This window comes from Trichomycterus rosablanca, chromosome 9 (genome assembly GCF_030014385.1).
Source record: "Trichomycterus rosablanca isolate fTriRos1 chromosome 9, fTriRos1.hap1, whole genome shotgun sequence".
Classification (NCBI taxonomy): domain Eukaryota; kingdom Metazoa; phylum Chordata; class Actinopteri; order Siluriformes; family Trichomycteridae; genus Trichomycterus; species Trichomycterus rosablanca.
Genome location: NC_085996.1, coordinates 13,043,173 through 13,069,978, shown reverse-complemented (window position 1 = coordinate 13,069,978; position 26,806 = coordinate 13,043,173). Strand labels below are relative to the sequence as shown.

Below are 26,806 nucleotides of genomic sequence, written 5' to 3'. Positions count from 1 at the left end.
AAGGTCTGATTGGTTCACATTAGTTGTTCCTGTGAAGTACACTACGTAGGGTATTCCACCATTTTAAGTTAGATTGCAATCCAAAGGTAACGAAAACGTTCAAATGAAGTGAACTTCAAACTGTGTAGGGAGTAGGGAGCGACGCTTAATCACTACGCTGGAAGCTGGCTGTAACATTTATCCATTGCGTGCGTTGTGGGATAAAAGGGCTGGAGCGTTATTAGAGAGCAGAAAATTACACGATCAGAATGATGTCAGATCATATACAGTGTATCACAAAAGTGAGTACACCCCTCACATTTCTGCAAATTGTGCCCAAAGTGTCAATATTTTGTGTGACCACCATTATTATCCAGCACTGCCTTAACCCTCCTGGGCATGGAATTCACCAGAGCTGCACAGGTTGCTACTGGAATCCTCTTCCACTCCTCCATGATGACATCACGGAGCTGGTGGATGTTAGACACCTTGAACTCCTCCACCTTCCACTTGAGGATGCGCCACAGGTGCTCAATTGGGTTTAGTCCATCACCTTTACCTTCAGCTTCCTCAGCAAGGCAGTTGTCATCTTGGAGGTTGTGTTTGGGGTCGTTATCCTGTTGGAAAACTGCCATGAGGCCCAGTTTTCGAAGGGAGGGGATCATGCTCTGTTACAGAATGTCACAGTACATGTTGGAATTCATGTTTCCCTCAATGAACTGCAGCTCCCCAGTGCCAGTAACACTCATGCAGCCCAAGACCATGATGCTACCACCACCATGCTTGACTGTAGGCAAGATACAGTTGTCTTGGTACTTCTTACCAGGGCGCCGCCACACATGCTGGACACCATCTGAGCCAAACAAGTTTATCTTGGTCTCGTCAGACCACAGGGCATTCCAGTAATCCATGTTCTTGGACTGCTTGTCTTCAGAAAACTGTTTGCGGGCTTTCTTGTGCGTCAGCTTCCTTCTGGGATGACGACCATGCAGACCGAGTTGATGCAGTGTGCAGCGTATGGTCTGAGCACTGACAGGCTGACCTCCCACGTCTTCAACCTCTGCAGCAATGCTGGCAGCACTCATGTGTCTATTTTTTAAAGCCAACCTCTGGATATGACGCAGAACACGTGGACTCAACTTCTTTGGTCGACCCTGGCGAAGCCTGTTCCAAGTGGAACCTGTCCTGGAAAACCGCTGTATGACCTTGGCCACCTTGCTGTAGCTCAGTTTCAGGGTGTTAGCAATCTTCTTATAGCCCAGGCCATCTTTGTGGAGAGCAACAATTCTATTTCTCACATCCTCAGAGAGTTCTTTGCCATGAGGTGCCATGTTGAATATCCAGTGGCCAGTATGAGAGAATTGTACCCAAAACACCAAATTTAACAGCCCTGCTCCCCATTTACACCTGGGACCTTGACACATGACACCAGGGAGGGACAACGACACATTTGGGCACAATTTGGACATGTTCACTGTGGGGTGTACTCACTTATGTTGCCAGCTATTTAGACATTAATGGCTGTGTGTTGAGTTATTTTCAGAAGACAGTAAATCTACACTGCTATACAAGCTGTACACTGACTACTCTAAGTTATATCCAAGTTTCATGTCTATAGTGTTGTCCCATGAAAAGATATAATGAAATATTTGCAGAAATGTGAGGGGTGTACTCACTTTTGTGATACACTGTATATATATATATACAGTACAGGCCAAAAGTTTGGACACACCTTCTCATTCCTGTGGTTTCTCTTAATTTTTTTAAATTTTCTACATTGTAGATTAATACTAAAGACATCCAAACTATGAAGGAACACATATGGAATTATGTAGTAAACAAAAAAGTGTTAAACAAACCAGAATATGTTTTATATTTTAGATTCTTCAAAGTAGCTATCTTTTGCTTTAATGACAGATTTGCACACTCTTTGAAATTTTCTCAACCAGCTTTATTAGGTTTCCACCTGGAATGGTTTTCAATGAATGTTTGTGCCTTGTCTAGAGTGAATTTTTGGAATTTGTTGCTTTTTTAATGTGTTTGAGACCATCAGTTGGGTTGTGCAGAGGTAGAGTTGGTAAAATATAAAACATATTCTGGTTTGTTTAACACTTTTTGGTTCACTACATAATTCTTCATAGTTTGGATGTCTTCAGTATTAATCTACAATGTAGAAAATAAAAATAATCAAGAAAAAACATTGAAGAGAAGGTGTGTCCAAACTTTTGGCTGGTGTGTCCAAACTTTTGGCCTGTACTGTATATATATATATATATATATATATTAGGGCTGTCGAAGTTAACGCGATAATAACGCATTAACGCGATTTCAATTTAACGCGATTAAAAATAATAGTGCCGTTAACGCAAATTCTAGTTAATGTTGAGACTTGACTGGTAGAACTACAACGCTCGGTTACATTATGTTAACAAAAACGTTTTAATGTCGGACTTGCCACCGTTTTTCATTTGCGGTTTGTTAACATAATGTAACCGAGCGTTGTAGTGATGCACTTATAAAGAAATAAATACACGCTATATTCACAAGTTGTCGGGAGCAGAACACTTTTATTAATTTATTCTGTTAAGGTACCAAATACCGGAAAGCTGAGTCAAGCACGTTAGTCCATGCACTATGGAAGCCCCAAAGGGTCAAAACACACTCACTTCGTGTAGAAACGTCCATCAAACCATTGTCACAATACAACCACAGAAAAGTCTGTTACAATAACTACGCCTTATCCCACCTAAAGCACCGCTGATCTACAATGTTTGCTGATGGAGAAATTCTAACCTACAATCTGACATTTACTGCCTAGTATGTGAGTGAATAAAACTCCCTTACAGTTTTCTCTTGTCCCAGCAGTTTTTAACATCAGTACATTTAGCATAAAATGTGTTCACCATTTTAATAGTAACATTTCACTTAAAAATCCTTGTTTTCTATAACATTTACACAGATTTTTTTTAATGCGATTAATCGCGATTAACTATATGAAATACTGAGATTAATCGCGATTAAAAATTTTAATCGTTTGACAGCCCTAATATATATATATATATATATATATATATATATATATATATATATATATATAATTGTCACACGTAACTAATCCGTAACTAAACCCCTCAGTCCCATTCAACACAGCATTCAACGTTCACCTAGTAATAATATAAAGTTCTGAACACTGTCTGTCTGCACTTGTTTAGATGTTTAGCTGGGAGTAACTGTGATTGTCTCTATGAGCTAGTATAAGTAGTCATATAGCAAGCCAGCCATTCCTGATTAGATTCATCACTGTTCCAGGTTCACATCCAGTGACTACTGTGGTTCAGTGCAGTCCTAGAGCCTTATACATGTCTTTATAACTTTTTTAAGACTGAAATAGTGATACAGTATACCTTTTGGGATCTTGAGGAATTGATTCGTTTGTGGTGTAGTGTTCCTTTGGAAACTTTAAGTTCAAAATATGAAGAAATTATTATACTTGACTGGCTGAAATCATTTGCCTACACTAAAAGTGTTTTATTTATTTATTTTTTTTTTTTTTTTTTTTTTTTTTTTTACAAATTCTGGTCCAATTTACAGATTCCTCATTATTGGTTTGAAATAATTCAGTGTAAGACTTGCAATTGCAGAGATACTGTAGTAAGAAGGGGGTGGTACTCATACCACCACAGTCACTTTATAGATTTTACATTTATTTATCTCACTGTTTTCCATTTCCTGCTTTATTTCCTAGTTAATAAACACTTTTTTTACAGTAACATGACAATGCTGAGCAGGCAAACACAAATTCTTACGTGTAGTAGAGCTTTCCTGCAGGTTCCATCTTCCTCTGGCGGTAGTCTTCAGTATCCAGACTTACAATGCTGCAGTGTTCCTACAAGGCAAACACCAATACTTAAATATAGCCACAAAAATAGATTACTTGGAACAGGCTATTTATTTTTATTTTTTTTAAAAGTCTTTGACAACATTGACTTTATACACCTTTTAGCATGGGTGGGGTTGTCCCACACTTCATATACCCTACATTTACATTTTCGGCATTTAGCAGACGCTCTTATCCAGAGCAACTTACAGAAGTGCTTCCATAGTGAACATTAACCTTACCTTAATCTAGTTTAAGTAGACAACAGTCCAAGAACACAAATCTGCTGAAACCCTGTTAAAACCAATTTTTTTAATAAGAGCTTAAGTGTTTAGTAAAGACGTGATGAAGGTTTTTAATCATCTTTTGAAGACAGCGAGAGACCTTAAATGTTCGGACAGACAAGGGAAGTTCATTCCACCACTTGGGTACCAGTACAGAGAAGAGCCTTGATGCTTGTCTTCCTTGAGCGGGGTTTGATTAGAGCATGAAGGTAACTTGGGGGTGGTCCATTTTTGGCTTTGTAGGCAAGCATCAGTGTTTTAAACTGAATGTGTGCAGCTACAGGAAGCCAGTGACTTCATATACTTTCAGACATATACAACAATGAGCCAAAACATGTGACCACCCACCTAATATGCTGTCAAAAAAACTTTGACCCACTGTGACATGGACTCCACAAGACATTTGAAGGAGTTCTGCGTTATCTGGTAACCAGGTGGATCGTCCCTAAAGCGCATCCTTGTGCCATCTCTTCTCTGAATAAACCAATGCACACTTGCATGGCCGTTCACATGATCTTGATGCCCAGTTTCGACGCCTGTGTGTCCATTGTAAGTGCTTTCAACAGTGAACAGGAGTAAGCATGGGCATACTGACTGGTCTGCGAATACTTAGCTCCATGTACAGAAGATTTTGATGCACTGTTGTGACACATTGACCTCATCATTAGTAATAAAATTTGCCCCATGGGTGCCCAGGTGGTGCAAAAGTGGCCACTAGTCTGCTGGGTTGGAAGAGACCGGACTAAAAAGGGGGTGGTGGGGTCTTCAATGCTGTGTAAGGATCTTGGTTAGTAACCCACATAAGACAACAACCTTGGTACTACTTGACTTGCAATTTGCACATGGTACTGTTTTTAATTTTATTTTAATTATATATGTAAATCAATATGTAAATCAATCAATCAATTAATCAATCAGTCTTGGACAACTTAGTGTCTCCAATTCACCTCACTTGCATGTCTTTGGACTGTGGGAGGAAACCGGAGCACCCGGAGGATACCCACATGGACACGGGGAGAACATCCTGATCATTGTAGTGCATTTTCTGCTATTGTGTCTTTCCAATGATTGGCTCTTTTACTTCTACCGATGCTCGTATTCGGGTTTAGTGCTCGAAGGCTTGATGAAAAATAAACGTGAACAGTAAATCCAGCCCCTGTGGTAGTTTATTAAGCACTCCAACATGAGAGACTAGGTAAGCTATGACAGAAACAGGGCTGATGAAAAGAACGGGTGATTATTTTTAACAGAAGTAATAATATGTGGCATTAACGCAAAGAGGCCTTTGGCTGAATCAGTCCTCAAATCCGGCGAATTATGAAATCAGTGAATTTCCCGCCACCCTCCTTCTTGAACCGGAGATAATTAGCAATCACCGCGCGGAACGAGAGACGACCGATACGTTCTTATTTTACCCCCTCCATCACCGTGCGCCTCTTTTACTCTTCTGAGCTGTCAACTTTTCTCTCTCCAGCCCAGAGTTCCGCGTCCGAGGCAATTGGCTGAATCCGATGTAATGACAGGCTGACAAACCGTGAGCAGCGCGATACAAAAGGGAGCGCGTCGCTTCATCAGCCCGGCCTGACCTCATCACGGAGTCGCCGGGTAAACAGCCACCACGCTGATGACAACCGCCAAATCAGGTTGTCCCTCTTTTTTTTTTACGATCTCACCTTATCCACCTGTAACTAAAAAAAAAAAAAACTTTTTTTTTCTGGTGAGTGTATCTTGACAGCTGGCGGGTTACTGAGACGGCCCTCGGTTAGGAAAAATACAGGGTTGAGAATGGAGGGAGAATAAAGAAACATAATTAGACTGGTGAATTGTGGCTGCTTGCGCATCAGTGTATGATTATGACTTCTGATAGGTTCATCGTAGGCCTGCTGTTAAAGTCAAAAGACACAAGCTTTTCATTTCTGTGATGGAATGATTGCAGCACATCATTCCTTGTCAAGAAAAATGTGCATTTTAGGGTGGTCTTATTTTTTTACATTTTCAGCATTTAGCAGACGCCTTTATCTAAAGCGACTTACAGTACTGTGACAGTATACAGTCTGAGCAACTGATAGTACTCTACACACACTGATCAGCCATAACATTAAAACCACCTCCTTGTTTCTACACTCACTGTCCATTTTATCAGCTCCACTTACCATATAGAAGCACTTTGTTGTTCTACAATTACTGACTGTAGTCCATCTGTTTCTCTGCATGCTTTGTTAGCTCTGCATGCTGTTCTTCAATGGTCAGGACTCTCCTAGGACCACTACAGAGCAGGTATTATTTGGGTGGTGGATCATTCTCAGCACTGCAGTGATACTGACATGGTGGTGGTGTGTTAGTGTGTGTTGTGCTGGTATGAGTGGATAAGACACAGCAGCGCTGATGGAGTTTTTAAACACCTCACTGTCACTGCTAGACTGAGAATAGTCCACCAACCAAATATATACAGACAACAGCGCCCGGTAGGCAGCGTCCTGTGACCACTGATGAAGATCTCAGAGATGACCAACTCAAACAGCAGCAATAGATGAGCGATCGCGTTACATCTACAAGGTGGATCAACTAGACAGTGAGTGGACACGGTATTTAAAAACTCCAGCAGCTGTGCTTTGTCTCATCCACTCATACCAGCATACCAGCACAACACACACTAACACACCACCACCATGTCAGTGTCACTGCAGTGCTGAGAATGATCCACCACCTAAATAATACCTACTCTGTGGTGGTCCTGTGGGGGTCCTGACCACTGAAGAACAGAGTAAAAGCAGGCTAATAAAGTATGTAGATAAATAGATGGACTACAGTCAGTAATTGTAGAACTTCAAAGTGCTTCTATATGGTAAGTGGAGCTAATAACATGGACAGTGAGTAGAAACAAGGAGGTGGTTTTAATGTCATGGCTGATCAGTGTAGTTTCTGATTGACTTCTCAGTGCCCATATCAATCTGGTTCAAGCCTCCTGTCTGAAATGTCACTTTAAAACAAGGTTTTATAGTTCGTGTTGCTAGTAATAAAGTAGCGCTTCAGGTGACTGAAGGATTCAGTCAGTAGTGGAAGTCCAATAAGTTTTAGGACAGTTTCAAATACAAATAAAAAGGAGAAATAAATTTATGTGAATCTCTCTCACTCTTCCTCGGCCTGTCTGCCTCTCCCAGAAAATTTGCCTTTCAGTTTTTTTCAAAGCAGGCCTGACCATTGAGACGGAACAAAAGCCAGAGATAGCCGGCGATCGGGCACTGATGAGGTCCACTAGCTCATTACCGACGGCCAAAAACATTTGATGCTTTTTTCCCCGACTCCCTCCTTTTTTGCAGGGTAGAGAATTGACAGAGGCGGGCTCAAAGACCTGCAGGGTGGGAAGACTGAAAAAGAGAAGGGAGTTGGGAGTGCTGAGGGGGGGTAAGGATGTCGTCCATTCATCTATGTGTGTCTTACAGCCACTTTGGAAAAGGGAAAGAAAGAGGGGGGTGGGACGGAGGGAGGGGTAGAGAGAGAACGAGAGACAGCTTAAAACAGTGCCTTTATGCTTCTGAGTCCGGGGACGACTCTTCTTACATCAAAGTGTTTTCACCACTCGGGTGTGTGATTTCTGTATGTGTGTGTGTGTGTGTGTGTGTGTGTGTGTGTGTGTGTTCAGAGATTAAGTGACTACTGAGAATGTGTGTGTGATGGGGGGGGTTCAAGATGTGAACACACTAATTACTCCTAATTATCCATTCCTTTTGCACGTACCAGTCCTTACAGGCTACTCAGAACCTTCTTACAACGTACTCAGAACGTTCTCACAACCTCTCACTGCCCCGTCCAGAGCTCTTAGGGAAACATCACTTTAGGAACATCTGCACCGCTTTGAAAGTCGGGACCACCCCAAACAAACACGGGGTCTGAGTGTTCTCTGCGTTCTGTCTCTTTAGCGCCTCTTTATATATTCATAGCGCAGGCACAGACGCTGAATAAGAGATGCATGCTGGGTGTTCCTAATAAAGTGCTCAGTAAGGGTACATGGTTCCATCACTGTCCGAAGCGTCGCACTCTAGCTGACCACCCTTTGATAATTAGCTACAGGTTCTTCCAACGAATAGAAAGAATGTTCTCTAGCATAGGTTTTTTTATTTTTATAGTAGTAGCTTATAACTCAACGTCCCCTAAATTCAAAATCTTTAAAACTCGACGCCCTTCGTGGAGAAATTTATACCCTTAAACTCAACAATTTCCCGTAAACTCAACGCTTTGTTCAGCACATTGCTGGAACGGTGCAGTAAAATGTCATCAAACAACAGGTGATTGTAATCATGGTTCGGTACAAAAGCAGCATCCAGTCTCTGATGAGCGAAGATGATCAGAGGATCTCCAGTTTGTCAACAAATGTGTGAGAAAATGATTGAAATGTTTAAAGACAATGAACCTCAAAGAAAGATTGGAAGGGATTTGCATATTTCTCCCTCTACAGTGCATAATATCATTAAATGGTTCAAGGAATCGGGAGGAATTTCAGTGCATAATGGCCAAGAACTCAAGCTTAAGCTTGTGATCTTCGACCCCTTAGACGGCACTGCATCAAGAACCGCCACTCAACAATAGCTGATATAACCACATGGGTGAGGGATTACTTTGGCAAACCTTTGTCAAGCACTACAATACAGAGTTACATGCACAAATGCCACTTACAACTTTACTGTGCAGAAAAGAAGCCTTATGTTAACCACAGAAGCAGCGTCGACTTCTCTGGGCTCTGAGGCATCTAGGATGGACCATCACACAGTGGAAACGTGTATTGTGGTCAGATGAATCAGCATTCCAGGTCTTTTTTGGAAAAAATGGACGCCGTTAGCTCCGGATTAAAGACGAAAAGGACCATCCAGACTGTTATCAGCAACAAGTCCAAAATCCAGGGTCTGTCATGGTATGGGGCTGTGTCAGTGCTCTTGGCAAAGGTCATTTACACTTCTGTGATGCAACATTAATGCAGAAAAGTTGGATGTTTGGATGTTTATTAATAAATAAAATAGGGTTGAACAGACAAAACATGAAATATCTCAGGTTCATCCTGTCTGCAATGAAATAAAAGTCAAAGTAAATGCAAGAATTTGCATTTTCCATGCTGTCCCAACTTTTTCTGATTGGGGTTGCACTTTTAAACTTGTGTTATAGCTCGCGGTTCTGAGAAATTATAAGAATTAGCTTTTCCTGAGTGCTTCATGTGACAAAATGTATTAAAAGAACAACACAGAAACACTAAACCTCTTAAACTAATGAAGGAATATGGTATTCAAAGATCAACCATCTTCACGATTAAGAAGCATAAGGAAACAATGAATAAGTAAATGTAAAGAGCAGGTTTTATTGATTTTGTGCAGTTTCAATAGTATTTACAGTGGTTTTACACTATAAACAACCCCATTATTTTACATTAGCCTAAAATATATGCAGTTCCATAGGACCATGGAACATATTAACAGGTTTCCCATGCATCCTTATGGAAAAAAATACCTTAAAACTCAGCGCCTTTTAAACTGGACGCCATTCCTTGAACCAACTGACGTCGAGTTTCAAGGTACCACTGTATTATTACGTTAGATTTTCAAATGGCTTCAAGGTTGAGTCATAATCTCCGAACATGCTGTCCTTTACCAAGTAGGTTTGTTCATTCTGTTTCCAAGCAGTCATGTAAAAGGGAGGAAATTAAAAGAAAGGAAAAAAATATGAAAACATAAGGAGTTATTGTTGGGTAAGAAAAGGCTAGCGTGACAATAACAGTCATTCAACATCAATTCCTCGCTCTGAAGAGCGGTCTTTGACCGTGTCACTTCATCATCATGCGTACGATTTGACACAGCACAGTCCTTCGCCACGTAACCCCCCCTCCCGCTCACACACCGCCTACCATTTCTATGTATTTCTCTTTGAGTAATGTTTAAATACCTGGCTTACTGGAGGTACCAATTAGTTCTGACAAAAGCACTGAGCTGGAGAAAAAAGAACAAGGAAGAAAGAAAAAATCAAGCAACAACAACAATAAAAAGAATGAAGACACTTGAGCTAAACTCGGGTTATCATATTTCGGAAAGGATATTGTAATTCCACGGCATGAACGAGAGGGGAGGGAGAGGGGGGAAAAAGTCACAGGGTTGTTAAGAGTTTGACAAATAAGGCTTGACCCTGAACGACTGGATGAGTAAAAAAATAATTTTTTTTTCAATCTGACAAACTTACAGTACCTCAAAACAGGTAGAAAAATAATAAAAGATCAACAGAGTCTCTAGTGAAAGAACTGCTATATGGCCGACACCCAACATCACATATAAAAATATGGACATTAATTACGATTGGTGACTTAGTCTATTAATCCATAAAAGCGTCACTGAAATAGGCCACAAATACTTGTCATGCTTGACTGTCAGGGTTCCAGTTTAGCCCAAAGCTAGTGGATAAGGTTAATTCCAGAGATTGGTACAGGACAGTCCAATTTGGTCACTTTTTAGAGGCCCTCATTTTCTAAACTTTAGTTTAACTGGTCCACCAAGAAACAGGTGTGCCAGAAATTAGAAGTTGGTGGTAGCTCAATCATAGTGACCCTGTTCACCACAGAGCAAGCTGTGAGAGACGTATGATTGTCTTAAAATACACTGTAAAATCGTACGTAAACTGCATCTCCCACAATGTATGCCGATTTTGTGACCCACAAAGTGACCGCATCCCGCCACTAGATGGCGGCGTTTCCACATCAGCGTTTAACTGAAGCGGTTTTCCAACAAGTGATGTTGAGAAATATTCACAAATAATCCCAAAATGTACAATAAGAGAAAATTGAAGCAGAAGGAGGAAATTTAATGAAAGATGGGAAAGTGAATACAAGTTTGTGCTTTAAGAAGAGAAACCGGTACGTCTCTTGTGTTATGAGGCCGTGTCTGTGGTAAAGGAGTACAATATAAATTTAGATGTACATTATAAATATACAGTATACATTTTTTTGCTACAGCAAAAAAGACTCTTTAAGGTGTGCATTAATTGCTTCTTACTTATGCAGCAGTCTCTAAACCACGTGTCAAACTCAAGGCCCGCGGGCCAAATCCGGCCCGCCACGTCATTTTATGTGGCCCGCGAGAGCTTAAAAGACGTATGATTGTCTTAAAATACACTGTAAAATCCTACATAAACTGCATCTCCCACAATGTATGCCGATTTTGGGACCCACAAAGTGACCGCATCCCGCCACTAGATGGCGGTGTTTCCACATCAGTGTTTAACTGAAGCGGTTTTCCAACAAGTGATGTTGAGAAATATTCAAAAATAATCCCAAAATGTACAAAAGGAGAAAATTGTAGCAGAAGAAAGGGAAATTAATGAAGGATGGGAAAGTGAAAACAAGTTTGTTATGTCTCTTGTGTTATGAGGCCGTGTCTGTGGTAAAGGAGTACAATATAATGTAGATATACAGTATATATATATACAGTATATATACAGTATATATACACACAGTATAAATTTGTCATTTTGACATCAAACACAGAATTTAGCCTCCAACAAATTGTCCAACACTTAAAAGGCAGACTGCAATCATAGCAGGATATGTTACAATTGGCCCTTTGAGGGCCACCATAATGCAGATGTGGCCCTCGCTGAAAATGAGTTTGACACCCCTGCTCTGAACCAAGGGCAATGTAAATCTCACTAGACTGTAGATGGCGTCATCTGAGTTCCTACAGCTTCTAATTCATGGCAAACTTGTTTATGGTGGCTTTCGGATCATATCTGAGCAAAAGCTGACTTGTTTTGGCAAGTATCAATTGTTTAATGTTCTTTATACTGGTTGCAGTCACACTTAACTTAATTATATAGGCACTATCAAATGATATTAAAGATCCTTCAACACAACCAAATGAATAATCTAGGTTTCTGCATCTCAATAACTGAAACTGGAGTTCTTTTGGACAATAAATTATGTGTTACGCAAAAAGAATAGCTTCAAAAAATGAGTATCAGCAGTTAGTTTTAATTCCTTAGCATTTTTGATTTGTATATAATCGTATACATGTGATTTTGACACAGCCAGAACTCCACAGAATGCATACTTAGGTCTCTGGAAAGGTTTAATTCAGGCAATGCTTCTTCTGGGTTGATCCCCTGGTCTTCAGGGTCAGTGGTCCAACACAGTGGTCATGTCTCTTTCAGATCATTCTTTCCCTATTAGGGTCCCTAAAGTCAGCCTGCTCCTCGCCCCCCGTTAATTCTGCCTGATAAAGGAACTGAATAGCACTAGAAAAGCTTCTGTGGGCTTTTGTGAGACCATCTGGGTTTGGTCAGTCTCTGAAATGCAGAAGGCCGACCCAATGCAGGGTGGCCTACAAATAATTGTCTGGTGTCCACTCAGGCCTGATGACTCGAGATTTGGAACAGAGCGTCTTAAAACGTGGCCGAGTCGTGCTTTCCGGCCTTTGTGCAGAAGGCCCTGCCCTTGCCAATTTGTTAAAACTGGACCCTTTATCTACCAGTTTTTGAATGGTAGTTTTTTTTTCCAGTTCATGATAATGCAGGGTCCAGACAGTTGTAATTATTCAGACCTATTCAAAAATAATGCATTTAAAATATGTATAATATATTTAATACAATATGAAATAATCTTGTTGATTTTTGTATTTAGAACTGGTATGCAAAAGCCCATTAGAACGATATTTAAAGGGCTCTCCCAGATGCAGCGCATTACCACTGATAAGACAAAATAACTGTCTGTTTAAAGAGAACATTTGCCTCTCCGTGCCCCTGCCGACCATTAGTGGCAAGGCAAATGGACACGATTCTGTGATGCAAGCCCTCTGCCAATCTCCACAGCAGGTGGACCTGTTATAAATATTGCAAAGAAGTTTCTACTTCATGTAACGCATACAAAGTATGCGCTCCCCCAGATGCAGCGCATACCCCTGCCGGCCATTAGTGGCAGGGCAGAAGGACATTATTCCGTGATCCAAGCCCTCTGCCAATCTCCACGGCAGGTGGACCGGTTATAAAAATAGCATTATAACACCAGCCAGATTGTAGGGTAATTATAGGCTACGACTTTATTATTCCTCCTTATTTGTGTTGCATTTTGCAGATTTGGTCCTAAACCAAACTACACACGTTGTAGTCAGGACCAGAGCGCAATTTGGTAAAGAATTTTAGTGTTCACCAAGAGATTTTGATGTTTTTAACCATAAAAAGATCCCTGCAAAAGCCCATGAGATCATTATTTAAAGGGCAAGGCAGATGGCAAGGCAGCTGGACATTATTCTGTGATCCAAGTTCTCTGCCAATCTCCACGGAAGGTGGACCGGTTATAAAGATAGCATTATAACACCAGCCAGATTGTAGGGTAAACATCTATGTTGCATTTTGTGGATTTGGCCCCTGAACCCAACAACACACGTTGTAGTCAGGACCAGCGTAATTCGGTAAAGAATTCTAGGGTTCACCAAAAAAAATCTTGATCTTTTTACCTGGAAAAGTTGGGTGTGAAGTTACAATTTCACCCACAATTTACCTGAAAGCATGTGTGACGCATAGTACGTGGGTTAAGTAGGAAGGCCCGACGTTTATCAGTCCGCCGCTTCCTGGAGCGTACGCATCAACGCCCGTCAAACGTGTAAGAATGTGGGCTGCTGCTAAATGCCTGGAAATGATGCTCTGATTATTTATGACGGCCCGTGGCAGAACTGCTATAATTACCCAGATAGCGCGGCGGATAATGCCAATACCTGCCCACAATGACGCTATTAAATTACAAAGCAGATCAGAGCATCCGAGCATCTGTGACAGTCCTCACTTTGAAATGCAAGCAGGCGGTTTCATTCCAGCCGACCCACACCGGTCATTAAACAGCCGTCTCAGCCCATCGTTTTCTCCATCTATTTCTATCACGTTCACCCCGTTCGGCAGGTACGATCAAAGCAGAAAAGCGTTTTCTGTGTTGTGGGTCGCTACGGACTTCAGGTGGTGTTTGGAAACAAGTGTAAAACACATCAAAACCTGGACACAGAGGTTGGAGACATGAACAGAGGGAAAAGACGACCATAAAAGCTGAAATAAATTAACATTGTCTTTACCTTGAGAACATCAATGAAAGGCACGAAGGCCGCCCTCTGAAGTCCGTTTTTGTAGAGTTCTGAGACAAACACACACACACAAATACAGAAAGACTGGTCAGCCCGGTTATTATTAGCTCCACTCTTTAGACATCTCGTAATGTCATTTTCCCGCACTGATTGGCAAACAAAGCGTCTACCGACGAAGCGAAGCGAGGGGAGGAAGGACAAAAGGGGCCGAGGAGAAGCAGAAAATGATTTCTCTGTACCTTAAGGAGAACAGCGGCACATGAAATTCATTACATTCCCTGACAATGAGCTCAGGAGAAGAAGTCTCTCTCTTTCAGCACAGACAATAAGGCAGCATCAGACTGAATAGGGTCTTCAATTAGCCCCCCTGGCATTATAGACCCCGATACTACACACACATTCAGCGAGACGTAAAAGAGAGCATGACGAGATACTATTATCGGTGACTTGTTTAGAGATACACACTAGGCAGTGACGATTTCTGAAAGCACTGGAGTATTTCGTCTTTAAACAAGTCGTCTATAGTATGTGGTTCTCGAGAACAATACTTTGAGAAGTTCTAGAGTTGACAAAGACTCTAGAGTCTTTCTCTTGGCCCAGGTGCTCACTGGGTAACCTCAGGTTTACACTATGTGGTCAATCAAATAATCCACATCAATGAGCTTGTTGAGCATCTCTAAAATCATTGGTATTAATACAAAGTCTCCCATTTGTTGTTGCAAGTTGGAACCTGAGATATTTCATGTTTTGTCTGCTTAACTTCATTTCATTTATTAATAAACATCCATTCCTGCATTTTAGACCTGAAACACATTCAAAAAAAGTTGGGACACTTTGTAATGTTGCTATTCCTTTCCACCACACTTAAAACACGTTTTGGCACTGAGGAGACCAAGTGATTTAGTGTTTCAGCTTTTATTTTGTCTCATTCTTCCTGCAAACACGTCTTAAGATGTGCAACAGTACGGGGTCGTCGTTGGCGCATTTTCCGTAACAAAATTCTTCACACGTTCTATATTGGGGACAGATCAGGACTGCAGTCAGGCCAGTCCAGTACCCGTACCATCTGTTTCAGCAGCCATGCCTGTTGAAAAATGCATGGACGTCCCTGGAAAAGATGAAGTCTTGAAGGCTGCGTATGTTGCTCTAAGATCTCAGTGTAGTTTTCTGCATTAATTAATGCTGCCATCACAGAAGTGTAAATGACCTTTTGCCAAAGGGCACTGACACAGACCCATACCATGACAGACCCTGGCTTTTGGACTCGTTGCTGATAACAGTATGGATGGTTATTTTCGTCTTTGGTCCAGAGCACACGGCGACCTGGAATGCTGATTCATCTGACCACAATACACGATGCAAATCTTTTCCAATCGGACACACAATTCTCACACATTTGTTGACAAACTGGAGATCCTCTGATCATCTTTGCTTATCAAAGACTCAGCCTTTTCTGGATGCTGCTTTTGTACCAAGTCATGATTACAATCACATCATTATTTAGTTTTTTCACCTCATTACTAGCCCTAAATTGCCCCCGGTCCAACTTTTTTTGGAATGTGTCGCAGGCCTGAAATGCAGGAATGGATGTTTATTAACAAATGAAATGAAGCTGAGCAGATAAAACATGAAATATCTCAGGTTCATCCTGTCTGCAATCAAATAAAAGTCAAAGTAAATGTGAGGAACACTGCATTTTTATTTTAATCGCATTTTCCATACTGTCCCATCTTTTTCTGAATTGGGGTTGTACTAAAGAAGGCTTACTATAGTTTGGAGCAAGTCTACTTGGATTTACGTCCATTTAGCAGCAAGCACACCATTTCTGGACTTTGCTTTGTGTCCAGAGGCAGATTGTGCTAAGTAGAACATACAACTTATGCCACATATCTGAAAGGACAGATTTTCTAGAATGCCATTGTACTGTATGTAGTGGCATTAAGATTTACCCTACATGATTTCATCTGTCCACTTAAATACAAATACAGTGGTACCGTGTAACTCGACGCCCCCTAAACTTGAAATCTTTGAAACTCGACGCACTTCGTGGAGAAATTTGTACCCTTAAACTCAACATGTTCAGCTTTTTTTTTTATGTATTTATTTAGGCCGCTTAGGTGGTGCAGTGGTAAAATACGCTAGCACACCAGAGCTGGGATTTCAAATACATCGTATCGAATCTCCGCTCTGCCATCCGGCTGGGCTGGATGGCCACATGAACAATGTTTGGCTGTTGTTCATACAGGGAGGGAGCCGGAGAGGGACCTCATAATTGATGCAATTTTGACCTCTGCTGGAATAATGCGATCAGGATGTGGCTCTTCGTGCACAAGTCTGATGCATTATTGGTGGAAAAACCCTTAATAAAATACCTCAAAAACTGGATTTTAGGTAGTAAAGTTTTAGGCTTATCTGCAGAGAAGGATCACACAGGCCGAGTCTCACAGAGAGGCTCTGTGGATGCGGTAACAATAATAATAACAAACATCCTTATACTGTATATCTTGTTGGTGACCTGTGGACCACAGTTAACATAGAAACTGGTCTAAATCAGCTAGAACTGGGTTTTGGACATCTTGGCGCACTCATGTACACATCCAGTAACTGTAACTATTGTAGCAGTATTCTTGGAATATGACTACTGGCAAAAATGCCCTAATCATATTAATTCATAATAAATAATAATAATAAGCATAATTAATGTATTAATACTTCTGTCACATTCTTCTTTGTCATTTTATGACACTTTCTCAAAAGAGTGGTTGTTGTTACAGCTTAAACAATCATGTAGAGGTCACTCTATTATAATACCATTTGTTTTGAAATGGGATGTCCAACAAGCTCATGGGCAGGTGTCTAAATACTTTTGGCCGTATAGTGCATGTGGATTGCAATCCCTCCCAACACCTTAACATCAGTGCTCAAAGGCAAAGTGAATGCGGTTATGTTACAAAGTCTATTAAGAAGCCCTCCTGTAAGAGCGGAGGCTGTTATCATATGAAAGCTTACTGATGAGCCTGAGAACCACATTCGCTTCTCCATCCATCCGACTTCCAAGAGGCTAAAGAAAACGTGAAGCGGTCGCTCCAGACGGACGCGCAGAAAAGAGCTTCTGAGTTCAAACACGCCAGCCTCTTTGGCGGCTCTTTTGGCGGACCGTCGTGCTTTGCCATCGTCTCCCGTCCGCCTTTCATGTCTTCCATTAGTCTTCCTAATTAAAATTGAATACGCCGGCTATCACATTTTAGCGGGTGCTTTGTTCTCAGTGGCTGGTTAATGTCAGAAGAGAGTATTAACGTAAGTGCTCGGCTTAGTGCCCTCCACGTGCGAGACCACTTCACGCAACAAAACGTTAGACGTACCACCATAGCAGAAAAAAATATATATAACTTCCCAGGGCTCTCCACATTAATCTAACATCACAGCCATTACAAAACAACTGCTTCAATCGAAAACTGAGGATGAGGTGTAGACAGAGATTAAAGAGTAACTGCTGGCACTTTGCAACGTCCTTCCGCGTTTTATGACAGACGGCACGGAAAGACGTGCAAAGAGACTTTGATGCTGACCGGGATGAGGTTTTATTCAGGTGTTCAGGTGTAAATGACGTAGAAATTGTGTGAAACATCAAAGCCAGCTTCTCTTTACCTCTCTTAATCTCCACCTGTTACATTAAAAAGGTGTAAAAAACACAGCTGTTTTTTCCTATAAAAGACCTCGTTTAGGTAGTGTGATTCACTAACCCAACATCAATGACACCAGAGGTTTGAATCGCTGCAGTGCTGTTAGCTCAGCCATTTACTCAACAGGTGTAATCCGTCCTGATATGAGAACACTTTGTGTGCCTGTTGGAATTTGTGCCGATTCACTCAGGTGTCTGGCACAATTATTAGGCTTTGTTAGCAATGGCGGCTCCTGCCAAATCTCTCAGGGGGGGCAATTGTTGCGATGATGGCCAAGGTGACCCGTTCAATGGGTAAATTAAAGCTTAAATAATTAACATCTTAAGTCATCTGTCAGTTTGCCCTCACGAATAACTTTGAACATGGAGAGAGACCAGCTTTACCATTAATCATAAAATGAAGTAAAGCCTTCACACTAACAATTTAATTCAGTCTTCATCAGATAGCATTTTATGTTAGGTGCAGCAGATCCAGAATAAAGATTGGCATCGGGGCTGATGTGCAAAGAATAAAGAAGTACAATGAAACAATTGGAGAAATAAAATAAGTGCAATCACAATTCACAATTTAAAAATGACATTACTTACTTGTAACTTACTAGTTACTTATATGATTTCCCCCCTTTGTAGATACTTGATGTTTAAATTTGGTCTGGGTGGCCCTAATTCTTAAGTTGCTAATTTATCCTGATTACACGATGGAGTTGCTCTGAACTGAAGTGATGGTAGTCATGGTGACGAGATCACGACACCAGGTTACGTGTGACGCAAGCACGTAAGTGCGAGCCCTCCCGGAAGCCATTCAGATTGTATTGCAGCGCCTGCAGTTCGAAAAAAAGAGCCTTAACATGAGAGTCTATGAGAGCAATCCAGGGCGATTTTCAGTCAGACTGAAATCGCCCCAAAAGGGGCGGTACTGTACAGAACACAACTCGACGCTGATTGGACTACGATATTCCGAGGCAAGACAGACTCCAGAACAGTCACAGCTGTGATAGAAAAATTTCTTCTCTTTCGCCCTTTGGTGGTGCATCACCCGATCGCCCTAATGAACGAGCCGCCCCTGTTTGTTAGCCCTTTTTGACCAATGTGGAAGGGCTCCATTCTGGAAGACACACAAGTTAGTCCAGATAAATAATCAAAGCTTTTATTAGTTTTATCTGTATGAACTGGGCATGTACCAAGCTCCTGTATCAAGAGCTTGCCACATTGCATGCTGATTTGTCTTCCTTATGCAACTCAGAGTTTTCAATAATATGACAAAATCTGCTGGGTCAAACATCTACATATAAGTTTATATGTATGTTTAGGGCAGCACGGTGACTTGGTGGGCAGCACTGTCGCCTCACAGCAAAAAGGTCCTGGGTTCTCCCCGTGTCTGTGTGGGGAGCTCCGGTTTCCTCCCACAGTCTGTTTGTATATGTGTCTGCCCTACAATGGACTGGCACCCTGTCCATGTGACCACTAATGAAGGTCTAGAAAATGACCAACTCAAACAGCAGCAATAGATGAGCGATCGTCTCTGACTTTACATCTACAAGGTGGACCAACTAGGTAGGAGTGTCTAATAGAGTGGACAGTGAGTGGACACGGTATTTAAAAACTCCTGTCATTGTCACTGCAGTGCTGAGAATCATCCACCACCTCAATAATACCTGCTCTGTAGTGATCCCGTGGGGGTCCTGACCATTGAAGAAGAGGGTGAAAGCAGGCTAAAAAAGTATGTAGAGAAACACATGGATTACAGTCAGTAATTGTAGAACTACAAAGTGCTCCTATATGGTAAGTGGAGCTGATAAAATGGACAGTGAGTGTAGAAACAAGGAGGTGGTTTTAATGTTATGGCTGGTCAGTGTATATCTTATGTAACACCTCTTAGTATTGGGTGGGGCTGAAACACAGAGGCTCAGTGATTAGGAGGGGTGTCTGAATACTTTAGTTCATTTGGAAATACAGTGTGGAAATACACCATGATTTAAAAATATAAAATTACTGATGCCACATTTTGAACCTGACACTCATTCATGCATAGCACAAGCTTGTAAACCCTGATGATTACCGGTGGTGTCTCAAATATTCACTCAAGATTAACTAAAGTTCTTGCCGTCAGGTCAAGATTTGGCATGAGGTAAGTTTGATGAGGTAAGTTTGGGGTGAAAAGGCTATATGAGCCGAACAAAGGCGTTAAAAGGAAAAGCACGCCGACATCTGAGATCGTTCGGTAATGGATTAAGAACATGAGAAGGTCTAGCAGCTCTTGGAACGTTTGACTTTGTTCAGCCAACAAAAACGCAGCGGTGAAGTGAGAGGGCGAATTGTTTTAGACAAACACGTTGAGCCGAAGAGACAATAGGTGAAAACGTAAGTCATATGATCTGTACAGGTGAGTAGGTCAGGGGCAGAAATAAACTTTCGTGCACGCACACGGTCATTAGTGCAGTCAAAGAACCAAACGGTAGGACACAATAGACCTAAACGTCATGTTTTGTATGAATGCTGCGCAATACAACCCTCATACAAATCGGAAACTTGTGACAAAGAGCGGTCAAGTCTACAGTCCTCTCAAAAATGTAGGTCCAGCTTATATGTAAACCTTCTTACATTTACTTTGACTTTTATTTCATTGCAGACAGTAAAAGAAAATGAGATATTTCATGTTTTATCTGCTTAATTGAGGCCAGGTCAGTACTCGTACCCTCTTCTTTTACAGCCATACCTTTGTAACGTGTGCAGCATGTGGTTTTGCATTGTCTTGTTGAAAAATGCATGGACGTCCCTGGAAAAGATGCGTCTTGAAGGCAGCAGATGTTGCTCTAAGATCTCAAGAGAAGTTGACGCCGCTTCTGGACATGGTTAACATAAGGCTTCTTTTTGCACAGTAAAGTTTTAAGTGGCATTTGTGCATGTAACTCTGTATTGTAGTGCTCGACAAAGGTTTGCAAAGTAATCCCTCACCCATGTGGTTATATCAGCTATTGTTGAGTGGCGGTTCTTGATGCAGTGCCATCTGAGGGATCGAAGATCACGGGCGTTCAGATTAAGCTTGCGCCTTTGGCCTTTACGCACTAAAATTCCTCCCGATTCCTTGAATTGTTTAATGATATTTTGCACTGTAGAGGGAGAAATATGCAAATCCCTTCCAATCTTTATGTGAGGTACATTGTTTTTAAACATTTCAATCATTTTCACATGCATTTGTTGACAAACCGGAGATCCTTTGATCATCTTTGCTCTAAACCATGATTACAATCACCTGTTGACATTACCTGTTTTCCCCCAATTAGAAACTCCATTCCTGTTTGACGGCACCTTTTCAATAGACTGGGGTCAAATGACTGTGACACGTCCACCACACGCTAGGTGTCGCTTCTAGAAATGTCCCTCGAATTTTGAGTGTCATTACTGATGAGCAAAAACAGCTCTGACCTGCCGATACACCCTGTGGTAACTGGTACCAGAACATCACCAGCAGGCCCTTTAACTTCTGTAGTAGTCAGAGGGATCATCCTACAGTGCACACTGGTACCATCTCCCCCGCAGGAAGATGATGCACACAGGCCTGGCCGTCCACCTGATCTTAGACAAGGCAGGATTCAATTGACCAGTCAGCTTTCTTACATTGCTCCGATTACCAGTCAGCCAGTTCTGATAGAGGTATGCTCACTGTACGTACTTTTGATGGTGGACAGGTGTTAGTATGGTCAATTTGGCTGGCCTGCGACTACGAAGTCCCATGCAATTTGAGCCCCAGTATCTTTTCTGTTAGTCTCTACCAGACCGCACAGACTTCATGTCCACTGGCATCAGTGAGTCTAGGCCATCCAATAACTTTCTTAAACCACAGATCACAGCTGCCTGTGAGCCCCCAATGCTGTTTTGGTTACACTTCAACCCAATTGAGGCAAAGGCAGGTGCCTCAAGAATGTTTGCCTCAAGAACTGGCCTCATCAGCCATCAGAGAGCCAAACACTGACGGAGAACCAAGCATCGTACTGGAGATCTGTCCTCGGACTACGAGGGGACGCCATCAAACCCATTTATCTGACCATAATAATAATAATAACAATTTACCATAATAGCAATTACTTGGTTTCATTCATATAGTAGACAGAGAGATAGATGGATGGATGTAGGGAGGATGGGTGGAAGGATGGATGGATGGATAGAAGGATGGAGGGAGGATGGATGGATAGATGGATGCATGCATGGATGGATGGAATGGAGGATGGGCCTTTTTACAATGCTCCTTACCTTCTGGAGGTCTGTTGGAGGTGGCCACCAGCACCACACCACATGAGAACAAGCCCTCGAAAAGCTGCTTCAGTATCATAGCACTGGCAACGTCCACCACCTAAATAAATCATGACAGACAGAAACTTGTCACTGAACCTGTCTAAAGCATAATTAGTTTCAGTTCTATTAACAGTGTGTTGATAGAGGCTTTTGATTAAATAAATCCCATCCATTGAATAAACTGGATATGAGCTTCCTTGACCCTTGGCTCAAAGCCAGTGTATCATTTTAGTCTCTCTCTATTAAAGGACAGTCGAAGGCTATAGGAGCAGACTCAGGTGGAGAGGCTGAAGATGAGCAGTGCACACTTCGTCGCGGTGAGCTAATTGCCCCGATTGTGAGTGTGTGTGTAGACGTGAATGAATGAATACCAGGCGTCGTTACATTTCCAATCACCAGCCTTGGCCGAGGTCCACTGACCACCACACAGGCACAAAGCCGCTCCACCTGACAGCAAAATGGCCAGGGAGAGCTGAAAGCCTTCCGTACCCGATGAGGACAAGTAGCTTGAGGTGGCTCAGATGAGATAATCAAGTCAGTACAAAGCCACAAATAAAAATAAATGCATAAATAAATAAATAAATAAGCACAACAACATGAGGAAAATGAGTGGCACAATGGCAGCCAGATGGCCACACATAGACACGTATGTACTCATACACACACAGATGCGTTCCCATTGTGCTCTTAAGGGCCTGACATGGCCGTCCCTGAATTTCGGCAGCGAGGAGGGGACGAGTGGTTCTTTCATTATCATTCTCATCATCATCATTGTCATTATTATCATTTAAACGTTGCCTTTTCACGGAGCCGAGCTGTCGCCTCACACACATCTGCAAAAACACAGGAGCTGCTGACCCTCCGTCAACAAAAGCAGCCCTTTAGTCAATAACCCACAATGAGATCCTCCTTCCTTTCATATTCCCCGTCTCGATCGTCCTGCGTCTCTTTAGCGACCATCCTTCCATTTCTGCGATCTTTTGTGTTTAATATCCTCTCCATACGAGACAATATTTTTATGACCCTGGGCCTGGTGTATAGTAAATGCATTTCAAGTTTGAAGATGTCCTTCAGTGAAACATCATAGATTCTTCAGGTTTCTGTCTTACCGTACATTTCTATTAGCCACTTACAGGCTAGATATTGGGAGCTGGCAATACAATACACAGTTGGGCTCAGAGGTTTACATACAGGCATACAAGGTGTCTGAAGTAGAGGAAGGATTCGAATCCTTGATAGCTGCTTTTACTGTCAGGTCAAGTCACCGGCATGACCGGTGGAAGAATAAAGAGAGAGTAGCATGGTCCTTCATATGATGTCATTGTAAAAACCAGTGCATGCCTCAGAGATGTTCTTCTTTTGAGAGTTAACAATACAATATACAGTTGGGGACCAAAGTTTACATACATGCACTTAACTGACAATTGTCTGAAGTAGAAGAAGGATTCAACTCCTTGATAGCTACATCTACTGTCAGATCAGGTCACCAGCATGACCGGTGGAAGAATACAGAGAGAGTAGCGTGGTCCTTCATATGGTGTAGAAAGAGCTATATGTTCTTCTTCTGGGAGTTGACAATACAATATACAGTTGGGGACCAAAGTTTACATACATGCACTCAACAGACACAACTGCCTGTGTCTGAAGTAGAGGAAGGATTCGACTCCTTGATAGCTACATCTACTGTCAGATTGGGTCACCTGCATGACCGGTGGAAGAATACAGAGAGAGTAGCGTGGTCCTTCATATGGTGTAGAAGGAGGCGTATGTTCTTCTGGGAACTAGAAATACAATATACAGTTATGAACAGAAGTTTACATTCAGGCACTCAACGGACACAAGTGTCTGAAGTAGAAGAAGAATTCGACTCCTTGATAGCTGCATCTACTGTCAGATCAGGTCACCAGCATGACTGGTGGAAGAATACAGAGAGAGTAGCATAGTCCCTCATATGGTGCCATTGTAAAAACCAGCATTTGCCTCAGAGTAGGGCATATGTTTTCCGGTAGCCCTTATGGCCAGCAAGGACGTGCTGCCAGAGTCTACAGGTAAAATTAGGAAGCTGTTGCAGCCACCCCTATTGCTAACAGGCCTATTAGTGAATTTATAGTTGTATGGTCTTTCAGTTACTTCTCTCTACTAGCTCTACGAGCCTTCACTTACCATATAGAAGCACTTTGTAGTTCTACAATTACGGACTGTAGTCCATCTGTTACTCTGCATGCTTTGTTAGCCCCCTTTCATGCTGTTCTTCAATGGTCAGGACCCCCACAGGACCACAACAGAGCAGGTATTTTTTGGGTGTTGGATCATTCTCAGCACTGCAGTGACACTGACATGGTGGTGGTGTGTTAGTGTGTGTTGTGCTGGTATGAGTGGATCAGACACAGCAATGCTGATGGAGTTTTTAAACACCTCACTGTCACTGCTGGACTGAGAATAGTCCACCAAGCCAACAGCTGCCTGTGGGCAGTGTCCTGTGACCACTGATGAAGGTCTAGAAGATGACCAACTTAAACAGCAGCAATAGATGAGCGATTGTCTAATAGAGTGGACAGTGAGTGGACACGGTATTTAAAAACTCCAGCAGCGCTGCTGTGTCTGATCCACTCATACCAGCACAACACACACTAACACACCACCACCGCATCAGTGTCACTGCAGTGCTGAGAATGACCCAACACCTAAATAATACATACTCTGTGGGGGTCCTGACCATTGAAGAACAGCATGAAAGGGGGCTAACAAAGCATGCAGAGAAATAAATGGACTACAGTCAGTAATTGTAGAACTACAAAGTACTTCTATATGGTAAGTCATGCTGATAAAATGGACAGTGAGTGTAGAAACAAGGTTTTAATGTTATGGCTGATCAGTGTATAGTGTACTTGTGAATGTCGACCTTATGTCTGGCATGTCCTGACATTAGTTCTGTGTGTGTAATCAGGCATGTTTACACACACACACACACACACACAGATGCAGAATCGTTCATGTTCTCACGCAGGATCAAGGGCCGCTCTTTTCATTAGCGCCTTTTAAATCTGAAATGTTTAACTCTGATCCAATATTCAACCGCGCACGCATCTATCACGTGCCTCCCCGCACTCACGGATCGCTCCGAGCTGCAACGCGGAACCCGTGTTTTGTTTGCGGTACATAAATTAGAAGCCTGATGGACCCTTACCAATCAGGAGCTGCGGCCACTTAGGCATGCAAATGAGGCGTCAGGTTTCAGCCGGCCCCTCTCGCTTCCTTAAGTGAAGGGGTAATGGAGAGTGGCCGCGGCGGGTCGCGCGCATCCTCGCCTCTTAAATGCTAATGAAATTTCTTCCTTCTCTTCATTAGTCTACCGTCATTATCAGTAATTTATAGTCTTCCCTTTTTTGTCCTCGTCCGCTGCCTTAATGAAGGTGAGGTATTGAGAGAAGAGCCAAGAGAGATATAGAGCGAGAGTAAAGGGAGGAGGTGGGGAAAAGGGGAGCAGTGACTGTTCGCCGCATTGTTTCGGCCTCCGGGACGAAATTACTCATCGCCGGCTTGAGTAAGTAAAGGTTTAAGATCAAAAGAGAGTAATTTGGCACCCGTGTGCGCCGCACAAAAGTGACTCTTTGCCGGCGTAATTGGATGCTCATTTAAATATCTGCGTCGTTGTTTTTGAGGTCGTCCTCGACAACGCCGCGGCTTTCTTCTCCTGAAACGGGCTATCAATAAATCCCCCCCACCACCACCCTTAGCCCGCATAGGCCGAGAGAGTGTGTTTGTGCTTGCGTGTCGCCTGCGTGACAAACAAAAAACAAATACAGCAAGGATGAAAAGGTCATAATTAAATGACACTTTTGAAATAAAGAGAAAAGGCGGTTAAAGGACATGCGATCCAATTTAGGCGGCGGCACCTCGGCTTTGTGATACGCCCCCTCGCGCGCCCGCGCACTCAGCCGAAAGTACGGATGCTAATGGGGTTCGATTAAGAGCCGGAGGTTTAGTATGCAAAAAAAAAGACAGCACTTCAGGTTAAGAAAAACAACATATGCTGGAGGTATGGCTGTCTTAAGTGTCTCCGTTTAGAGGTGATTCACGTCCTGAGCAGGACGGTGCGAGATGATTTCGACGAGCTACTTGGAACGAAATGCAATTTAAAACTTAGGACAGGATGCCAATTCACTGCAGGGCCTCGGCCATAGCCAGTCATGTCTGTACGTATACACCTAACCGGGTGACGGCACCGCTGAGGATTCAAACCCTAGATACCAGTGGTAGTGGGCTAGTGTTTGTTTGTTTGTTTATTAGGATTTTAACGTCATGTTTTACACATGGTTACATTCATGACAGGACCGGTAGTTACTCACTACACAAGATTCATCAGTTCAAACACAGTCATGGACAATTTAGTATCTCTAATTCACCTCACTTGCATGTCTTTGGACTGTGGGAGGAAACCGGAGCGCCCAGAGGAAACCCACGCAGACACGGCGAGAACATGCAAACTCCACACAGAAAGGTGGGCTAGTAGTTTATAGCTGTGCCACCCAAGCACCCATGTAATGTCCAGACATCAGACAATCCTGGTAAAAACAAGGGTAAAGATGCGAAGATC

At 42.3% G+C, this 26,806-nt stretch overlaps 1 protein-coding gene across 1 annotated transcript in view; it reads right to left on the bottom strand.

Annotated features, from left to right (window-relative positions):
- afg1lb (AFG1 like ATPase b) overlaps positions 1 to 26,806 on the bottom strand; it is a 44,913-nt gene that overhangs the window by 5,580 nt on the left and 12,527 nt on the right. Inside the window, exons 6-8 of the mRNA XM_063002464.1 lie at positions 22,168 to 22,267; positions 14,226 to 14,284; positions 3,786 to 3,865 (exon numbers count right to left, since the gene is read on the bottom strand). Of these exons, the coding sequence (XP_062858534.1) occupies positions 3,786 to 3,865; positions 14,226 to 14,284; positions 22,168 to 22,267 (239 nt within the window). The remainder of the gene's footprint in view (positions 1 to 3,785; positions 3,866 to 14,225; positions 14,285 to 22,167; positions 22,268 to 26,806) is intronic.